At 44.1% G+C, this 9,937-nt stretch overlaps 1 protein-coding gene and 1 long non-coding RNA gene across 3 annotated transcripts in view; one reads left to right on the top strand and one right to left on the bottom strand.

Annotated features, from left to right (window-relative positions):
* Arhgap26 (Rho GTPase activating protein 26) overlaps window positions 1-9,937 on the bottom strand; it is a 430,094-nt gene that overhangs the window by 96,079 nt on the left and 324,078 nt on the right. For both annotated transcript variants that reach the window (XM_031365552.1, XM_031365553.1), the window contains one exon: window positions 3,275-3,434. In XM_031365552.1, coding sequence (XP_031221412.1) covers window positions 3,275-3,434 — 160 coding nt within the window. The remainder of the gene's footprint in view (window positions 1-3,274; window positions 3,435-9,937) is intronic.
* LOC116087092 overlaps window positions 1-9,937 on the top strand; it is a 71,555-nt gene that overhangs the window by 14,055 nt on the left and 47,563 nt on the right. The window contains exon 2 of the long non-coding RNA XR_004117248.1: window positions 8,958-9,107. This is a non-coding gene — a long non-coding RNA (uncharacterized LOC116087092). The remainder of the gene's footprint in view (window positions 1-8,957; window positions 9,108-9,937) is intronic.

Genomic DNA, 9,937 nt, shown 5'->3' with positions numbered 1-9,937 from the left:
AAGCCCAGCCACTTCAAGCCTGTGACTCCACTGCAGAGTTTCTTTGTCATTAACTGTGAAGAAGCCAAATCCAGAGGCTACAGAGAGGGTTGTTTTTGAAGGATAGTTGGAAATCTTAAACCCTGCTGCTATCAGCATTTGGGCGGTGGGGCAGAGATCAGTAAGTTGGAAAGTAATTTGGAGAATTTTACTTAAAATCTCTCAAAAGAAACCATTGTCTTTAGAAACTAAAGACACAAGTACAGGGATGGTGTGTGTGTGTGTGTGTGTGTGTGTGTGTGTGTGTGTGTGTGTGTGTGATGATTTCCCCTATCTCCAGAAAGAGTCTAATTTCCTACTACCTCTGCTAATAGAGAAGAATTATATAAAATGCAACATCAAACCGTAGCCCCATTTGAGGGATATTAAAAAGCACTGCAATATAGGTAATTGCTAGTTTACCTAGAGTTAAATAGGGGTAAAGATGTACTCAAACTGACAACCTCACTACATTAATCGAGTGTTCCTCACAGCAGTTGCTGCTAAGAAGGACAATGTTACAGGACAGAGAAGAAGCACTATGCTCCAAAGTGCAGATCCACCTGCCTCACTTCCTCAGGTTCACAAAGACAGGATCCATATGAACAGCAGGATGGCTGGAGTGAATCTGGGCACATGTTATCATTATTAGTGTCAATTTTGCATACCAACAAATGTCAAATATTAAGACAATGAAAAGCAAATGCCAAACACCTGCCTGTTGCGGATTACCAAGTGCATATTAATTAATATACAATTCATGTGTAAAGTCAAAGCATAGTGCAATAAATTCTGTGCCATCAACATTTTTCTTTTTTTGCAAGGGCAAATGAAGGCAATTGAGTGGGGCTCAGACATTATTGTATCTTATGGAGTTTTCTGCTCTATCTTGTCTTATTCAGGGACATTTGCTTCCTAATAACTTTGTAAAATGCTGTCTCCCTCCCAGATGAGCTGGAACAAAGACTCTGGACCCTTGAGACCCAGCACTTGTATGGCTCCTATGCTTCCCCTAGCAAGGTGTATCACTGACTCCTGTGAAGGACACAGGAAAGTTCTTAGTAAAAAGAAAGAGCTCAGAATAAAAGGAAGAGTCTACACTCGCAGGCACTGTCCGGAATGTGTGTAGACTGTATTAGTTCAATTTACATTATTAGAGTAAAATATCTGAGGCCCGGTAACTTTCTGAAGAAAAGAAACTTAGTCTGGTTCATAATTCTGTAGGTTTAAGGCCAAGGAACCCTATATGATTGCAGCCTTCTTGTAAGGTTAGGTGTAGGGCCTTTTAACCTGAGATGGGGGGAGGTAGGGGTAGGGGGAGAGGGAGAAAGGGAGAGAGGGAGAAAGGGGGAAAGACAGAGGGAGGGGGAAGAGAGAGAGACTGTCAATCTTTTTGTGTTCTGATAGCTCTCTTACAAAGAGATAGTTAATCAGGGGCTCAGTCTGAATGTTTAAGTCAAAGAGGTCAGAAAACTATTACTATGATCAGTAAGTACATGCTCCAGGCTGACAGAAGAGGTGAGTGCAACAGAAAGGGAAAGGAGAGGGAGAAGGGAACCGACTGGGCTACAACCTTCTACATGCAGAGGTCTGGGCAGTCCCTACTAAAGACACTTGACAGTGCTGAAGAAAACATGCCATGAAGTTTTCAAGGTGGAAGAGTGTCCCATCCAGGTGATGGGAACAGCAATTGCTAAGGATTCAAAATAGAAATATATTGGCCATGTCCAAGGAACTACAGACCAGTCAAAGCCAAGGAGGCAGCCAGAGACACGAGAGAAAAGACAAAGACTGTGTGGGACTCACAGGCTCCTATCAAGAATGGTCTTCAAACCCAGCCATGCAGGAGTCACTGAATGGCTTTGGCAGTGCACAACTGATGTGAGCTGACTTGGCATGTCGGGAGTGTCATTTTGGTAGGTGGTATCAGTATAAACAGACCAAGGTGGACACAAGGAGGCAATCAGGAGGCTCTTGTCAAAATTCAGACCAGGGGATGGTGGCTTCCATTATTGTTATCAATGCTACTGTTATGTGCAAGGAATGGTCAGAATCTAAATTTGTTTTGCATGAATTTACTCATTCTAGGCAAAGGTTTTATTTAGGAAGGGGAATATGTTTTTGTTTTTGTTTTTTTAAATCAAATTCCAGAGTTATGTCTGTGAGAAAGTCACCTGGGGCAATCTGCACAGGTCCTAGAGGCTTCGGAGGGATTTGCTAGTGAGAGTGAGGACACTGAGCAGGCCTCAAATGGTGCTAAAGAATTTCATGATGAATGGAGGTGGAGGGTGGTCTTGAGACACACTGTTGTACTCTGGAGCTCTTAGCTCACTTGGCAAGGTCAAGCTAGTCAGAATTCCAGCAAGGATGAGGGAAAGGCTGGGGAGGTCCGGCCCCTACTGAGAAGCTGCTGGCATTGATGGCAGGGGGCAAAAGCTTGATTATTTTCCTTTAGAACTCCTGGAGGCCCCTGGAGGCTTCACGTGCTCTAGTGGATGTAGTCACACCCTAGTGCAGGTAGGTAATGACTGACTGGACTAAACTGGCGCTTAAGGGAGAAGGCCATGAAGGTAGTAGGGGGTATACTTAAGGAGAGTATACTCGAGGGAGAGCTGGAGTGGAAAAACATTTCACACCTTTATACAGCTCTCTAAGAAAAAACAGTTTAACAAACACTTAAAAATATTTTAACCAACAATAGGCCGGATACTCCAGGGCCTTAAAAGCAAAGATCACAAGCAAATATAAACATATTCAAATGCACACGCATGAATACATGCAGGAACATGTGTATAAAACTTGTACTATCTACATAATCAAAATCCAGACTACAGGAAAAATACTTGCAACACAAATAGGGAAACTTCAGCAAACCTAATAGTAACAAGCCCATACAGGTCTAAGATAATCAAATAAAAAGTAAAACAGTTTTCTAAAATGTGGCTCACAATAGTGCCCCTTCTCTAGAAGCTAAAGAGAAACAACAAAGAGTGCTCAGCAGAGTCCCTGATACAGAATAAGGACTCAGTGAGATTCTGCCCATCCCCGCACCTCTGGAGTCACCTACACCAGTACTCTCACATTTATCACCACCAGGACCATGACAATCATTGACTTCATCCACTTCACCATTATCACCTTTCCAGCACCATTAGCAATGCAAACCTCATCAAGCCTGAAGGTCAGTTCCAGTGCAGCCCCCACCCGCAGAGCTGAACGCTGGACTCTTTGCCACATTGGCTCACTTCTGCCTCACCTTCTCATGGTTCTCTATTAAGATCTCGATGACAATGTTCTGGAACTTGATGTCCATGATGGCTGCCACTGTTTCTTCCTGAGGTCGCAGCAAGGTGGGTCCAAACACCACTCCCAGGTTTGCCACAGTCATCAGATTCTGCTTGTGGTTGTTAGCAACACTGGAAAGGGGAAAGAACAAGTGAGAGACGTCGTGCACGCTCACCTCCATAGGTGCTTCTGACCTCCCTGCCTGCATCTGGAGGAGGCAAGACTCAGGGCATCCTTGGATGCCATGAATCAAAGAGCAAGTTTTCTTTTCTATGTTCATCTACAGTATTCACAGATCTGCACTCAGTATTCACTTCAGGATATGATTCCTACTTGGCCTAAAACAACCAGTTAACCAGCCAACCAGTCAAGGCCATCCGCTGGATGATGAAGGTTTGCTCATCCAAGTCACTGCTCTCTAAGTCCAGGTAACTCCCTGTCCATCTTGATTACAACTTCTGTACCTGTCTGCTTCTTAAACAACAAGAGTTTTTCCCTCTGCATTGTCGCCAGTGCAGATCAAGAAGCTCCTGGTTTTATTCATTTGCAAAAATAAGTTTTAAATAGACATAGCTTTCTTTCAAAAGGAAAGAGCTGGTATTTAAACCATGTCAGGAAATTCAGTACTCTAAACACTAAGTATTAAAAGGCGGTTTGATTAAACATGAGGCTCACGTTAAGTGAAACGTGGCATCAACAGAAATAAAAAAATGCACTAGTGTTTATCTGTGTGTGTTTATATTGCATGTACACTCAAAGTTTAAAGAAGGGATGAGGTCAGTAGTGGCTAGGTTAGAGTAATCTGCTAAATACACTTGCATATTTTTAGGCAAAAAACTATTCAAAATACATATATGTGAACTCCATGCCCAAGCTATAAAATCCAAAAAGCCCCTTGGTTCAAAAGCCCCTTAAATAAAAACTTAGGAATGATTTTTTTAATGGCAATAAACAAGTTAGTGCCATTTAGCACTGTTAGAAAATACTAGAAGATTCCTTAACCACCCACCTGCTGGAAGAAAGAAGCTATTCATCACTAACTAAACCTAGAGAGAAATCTGGGAAGAGACACTTTCCACAGACTATCATGATGTGGAGTCACTTGACAAGTAATGTACTTCCAGCAAACATGAAGGTGTTGGGTTCCTCCTCTCTTTAAAAGGAGCAGTAAGGGTGGATGCCATGCCCACTTCATGTATGTAGTATGGGTTGAAAGTGATCATGCATGGGAAGTGGACTGATGAGAATACTTTTCTACCCATCTTCCTCCACTGTTCCCATCTTTCTGCTCTTGGCCATGTCACTCCTTGGGCTAGAATGTTCTTGTTATTTCTGTGCTTAACAAATCTTTTCTGTAAGGCTCGCCTTACATGGCCCCTTGCTTTCTGCACCTGCCCTGGTCTCTCTCTTCCCATTCCTCCATCCCAGACTCAAGACAGATGTTCTCACTCAGTGATGATGTCTCCACCATGAGAATGAAGTATTGAGACTGAGGTATTGAACTTGACAGAGCCAGTGACAAGCAGGAAGACACATGATGAAACGTAAAGCATGATGGGAACTTCTTGGTAGATGAAAGACTAATATTCTCAGCCCAACTGAGAAATGTCTAATGATTATCAATAATGTGGGGACAATTGTACCTGAACTATCCCAACCTCCCTTTTCAAAGTCTCAGGCTGGGTTCCACTTCTTAGATTTAATTAATGAGTAATACCTACTCTGATTTGCAGACCCTGAGGTCCAAAGGCATTTGGATAAACAGTACAGTAATTCTGGGTTGGCAACTCTGAATATAAATAGGCTTGAGACTATCCAACGAATTCATTTCCCTTTTAATGATCCATTTTATTCTGGAACTTAAAACACATTGATCTAAGTCTTGAGAAACTTTTCAGTGACAAGTTTGTACCTTCTCATTGCTACTATTATATCTGGGTGCTGCAGAAATAAATTGATCTGTCACTTGATTACTTCGGCTCACAACTTGGTACAGCTTTGTTCATTACTCTGGGGTGAATTATTAATGACTTGAGACCTCCGTGTGCTCCAGAGAGGCAGGCCTAGACCTCAGCCTCTGCTGGCACCGGCCATGAATTATAGCTTGATGGATTTACAGATGTGTGGGAAGCAGGCTGGCAGGGCGCTGGGAAGCCGGTCCAGCAGAAGCCTCGGGACTCATTCATTAGCAAGATCCATAAAACACTAAGCCTGCCTTCTGTTCTCTTAATTGTACTGCCTGGGCTCCTCCTCGCACAGTTCAGAATGTCATGTTGAGTCTTGTCTTAAAATCCACACACACGTGGTTCCTGTGTGTTGAACTCTGCATCGACATGTGCCTTTCAGCCCACTGTGTCCACATGGCTACTCTGCTGAGGTGCCCTCCGCAAACACTGCAAGTAGAGCTGTCTTTTTGCAAGCTCACCTTTGAGAGTGCAGAGGAGTGCACCTGTCAGGGTAAGGAAGGGAGTCCTCGCTCCTTCAGGGACCCTCAGGGGAGGTGCTGGGGATCTTTACCCGGTGTTCCATGCAGCTGGGTTACAGTTAGCAAGTGAGAAACACGTTTCAGTGAGGATAGGCATGCTAGAGGGACACCTGGCATCTTTGTTTCAAGGAAAATTAGCTAGACAGTCTGGATCTGACACCCTCTGGGAGAGAGAAAGGGGCAAATCACTTCCAGATGAAGATGGGGGTTGTAATACAGAGAGCGCCATGACGGGCAAGACAGGAGCCAACCCCTTTAGAGGCCTATTACGAAAGGCCCTCATCCTGCATAGGGATCACATCTGTTTTCCTGGAGTTGAAATGGGAATTAGGGCCATGTAAGTACTGTGTTCTTTACAACTACAGACTGCCACAAAGGCCTCCAGGTACCTGTAAGCCTTGAGCAGGTTTGGCAATCTGGTTGTCTCTGAGGCCTGGGTGCCTGTGTCTACTGGACATGATATGGTGGTGGCAGGCAGGGTCTACACAGATCCCGTGGCTGTAGTAAGGCTGCTGCCTTCTGCACTCCAGCCTCCAGTGCCAACTAATATAGTACCTCAGGATGATGGAGGCTTTAGAAAAAGTCCTCAAATGTTTTATGTATATTTGGCTTTTGTAATAACTTTAGATTAGTAGTTTGAAACTTTTTGACAAATAGGAAATATTTTCATACAGTACACATATACATGTACAGCATACATATGCCCAACAGTAAGTGGGATGCATCTAATATTTTATATTCTTTTTTAAAATTTACTAAATTGATTTTGCACCAAGAACTATAATTTGAAAAACACCACAATAGGAACACAGCATGCAAATACCAATTTCCACATAGAAAAAAATAAGGCTAAGAGAGATAGATGATCACCCAATGGTTACAATCAGAGTGGATGAAACTCGGGTCATGTGGCCTTCTCACATAGGAAAGAGGAATGAAGACACCTCCCATATAATACGGGTGGGTTGATAAAGCATATGTAACCAATCAGTCTCCTGGCATGGTATATCAGTCTAAGAGAGGACAGTCGCTACTATCATGGTGCTAGGGCAAAAGAGTAGGTCAGAGCAGGTACCAGTTTAAAGCCATTCTACAGTAATGTTTAATAGCTGCTTTGTTCTGGGGCAAGGTAAATATTTATCCCACTGTGTGTTTTGTTTTGTTTTGTTGTTGTTGTTGTTATTGTTGTTTTAAGATGCACTTGAAATCTATAGAAATATTCAAGGAACCACAAACTCATTTTCCTTCACTTTCTCCTCTACATCTTTGGCACCACAGGCTGAGAGAGTCAGAGCTACTCCCTGACACCAACAGCTTCATGCCCTAACCTACCTATCAAGCCACCTAGGTTCATCACCCTGCGAAGCCAACTCTGGGTAGCACATGTCTACTGCAGTTACATCGAGCTTGTTCCTTTAAACCAAGTTTGCCATTCCATCCTTCAGGGTGCTTCTACATGGACTGCTCCCCTTTTCTCTAGTCTTACAAGACTGAAGCTGGAGGATGACTTTGAAGTGCCTCCTGTAGGGGAGGCAGGCAGGTACCGGGCAGGCTTAAGGCTAACACTCCTGAAAGCGAGAGAGTGGGTGGGAGATCGAGCAACAGTAAATATCACCTTAGTTGCTAACACCTTCTTGGGGAAGCCCCAAGGCTGGGCTGAGGATTCACTAGAAATGAAGCTGCTATTTTGTGGTTAACCAGCTAAGTGTTAAGTTTCCAGGGTTGTTAATTTGGTTGCTTTCACCAATTTTGAGTCCCTAAGTGAATGTTGCCTAGATACCACTTAGGCTTTCTGAAGTGGGACTAGTATGAGGGTGTTGGGGGATTCTGCCAAGAAAGCCCATCAGTGTCCTAAATACAGCTTTTCTGTGCTGTCCCCAAAGGAAAGAGTAACAGAGGTAGCTCTAAATGGCCTGCACAGTCACAGTAAAATTCCTAGGAATGGTTACTTAGTGACTGGCCATACTCCCAGTTTTGAATACGTAATGGAGTATTATTTCTAGAGAACTTTTTATAGTCATACTTGCCCTTCATGAGAGCACTTTCAGACAGGCACTCTACTGGCCACAATTATACAGCCGAGGACCCTGAGACACTGAGAAGTGAAGAAGCCACTTGTGCTCATACAGCCAGGGTGGAACTAAGTCAGTAGAGCCTGTCCTCTTAGCCACGGCTCTCAGCTGTCCCCACACAACCAATGACAAGAGCTATCCTTGTTCTTCCGAAACCCCATAAAAACAAATACAGGGGTATCAGAGTCACCCAGGGCTACAACAGAGGCTATGATGGAAAGGAGAGAGGCTGGTCCTTCATCTGTGACATAGACTACTAAGCTGAAACAGGAAGGACCCAGTGATTCCCTCTGAAAGCAGTGTATCAGACTACACTGCTTCTTCCCCTTCCTACCATACATATGTCTGTCTACTTGGTAAAATGATGAACTGACCCCTGAATATGACAGAATAGTATTTATGGCTGGCTGGCACAGCCAGAGAGCTGCTTTCTAATGGTGTAAGAATAAAGCTATCAGGTAGATAAATGAAAAGGAAATGGGCTGGCAAAATGCTTTTTCTAGCCCCGGAACAACAAACTGCTAGCTAAGGGGTGCCAGCCCAGGCTATGCGCTTTCCTCTGAGATGTCTGAAGGCTTGATGAGGATGAATAACTTGCCCCTGCTTCTGGTGCCATAAACCTTCATGTTTCTGGATGGACCCAGAAGCCTGCTAAGCTGTCCCTACTGGCCAGAACAACTTAGGTCAACTTTGGGTCCACTTGCAGAGACCCACTTGATCCTAAACATTCTTTAGAGAAACAGAAGAGAGCTCTGGGGAAAACAGAGATGAGAGGCTCCTGTACACACAGCCCACATCCTAAGCAGAGGTGTTCTGAGGAGCAGGTACATAGCCAGCTCCATTTCTTCTCAGCTCACCTTGACATCAGTACTTTCTTTAAAATCCACCAAAGGTCCTCTGGCTATTTTAAACTTCAAGCAGAAAGCTGTTAGCAAGACGTGTCACAGTGGGTTCTCCAAAATCACACACAAAACTGTCATCTGGCCCAGTAAGTCTAAGTCCAGGCACATCCATAAAAGAACTACAAGCATGGACTCAAGGTATCTGCGCATCCACCTTCATGACCACTCTCTTCACCTCTGTTATAACACATCCAGGGACCTGTGGGGAGGAGAATGGTTCAGCAAGATGCAACCTACACCTGCAGTGGAGTGCTGCACAGCCTTCAAAAGAAAGGGCATTCTGGCAAACACAACGTGGACAGACTCTGAGGACATTACATTGGGTGAAACAAACCAGTCAAAAGGGTAAATACTGTCTGATTCACTTACAGTGATACTACATTTCAGACTCGGGGAAAGAACTGTGAGCAGCGCAGGAAGGGGAGGACAAAGGAGCAGTTGTTCCAAGGTGCAGAGTTTAGGCTCTGCAAAAGGAAAGACTTGCAGATGGACAGGGGTGACAGGTGTATACCATACATGTGTTTATAACACTTGACTATAGTTTTAAGAAATGGCACTGGGCAGTGGTGGCGCACGCCTTTAATCCTAGCACTTGGGAGGAAGAGGCAGGCAGATTTCTGAGTTTGAGGGCAGCCTGGTGTACAGAGTGGGTTCCATGACAGCCAGGGCTACACAGAGAAACCCTGTCTTGAAAAAAAAAGAAAGAAAGAAAGAAAGAAAGAAAGAAAGAAAGAAAGAAAGAAAGAAAGAAAGAAATGGTTGATGTGGTAAAAATGTTTCATATACTGTGTAATAATAAAAGTTGACCATCCAAAGGGAAGAGGAAAGAGTTTGTGAGATACCTTTGCTAGGTCCTATGCATCAGTGACATCAAGGTGATTCTCTGCCACTTCCCTTTGCTCTTTCACCTCTGGGCCTTGTACCTTCTTCCTAGTTCTGATCCTCAATGCCTTGGGAATCCAACAGCCCTCTTTACCTGGCTCTCTCCTAGGCCATTCTCACTTCCTCAGAAGGGTCTTTCTGGCCACTCACAGTAGGTCAGGTCTTATGCTAAACTTGTAGCTCCCCAGTCATCCCGTGTCAGGACTTACTGCACAATAACTGTGCTACCATTCACAGAGCTGTCCATGGTCGTTCCCTCCACTTAGCAAAAGTTGCAAGAGTACACGGGGTGG

Source organism: Mastomys coucha, unplaced genomic scaffold (genome assembly GCF_008632895.1).
Source record: "Mastomys coucha isolate ucsf_1 unplaced genomic scaffold, UCSF_Mcou_1 pScaffold13, whole genome shotgun sequence".
NCBI classification, from domain to species: Eukaryota; Metazoa; Chordata; class Mammalia; order Rodentia; family Muridae; genus Mastomys; species Mastomys coucha.
The sequence above is the reverse complement of the archived record's forward strand: the minus strand, read 5'-3'. Positions and strand labels throughout refer to the sequence as shown.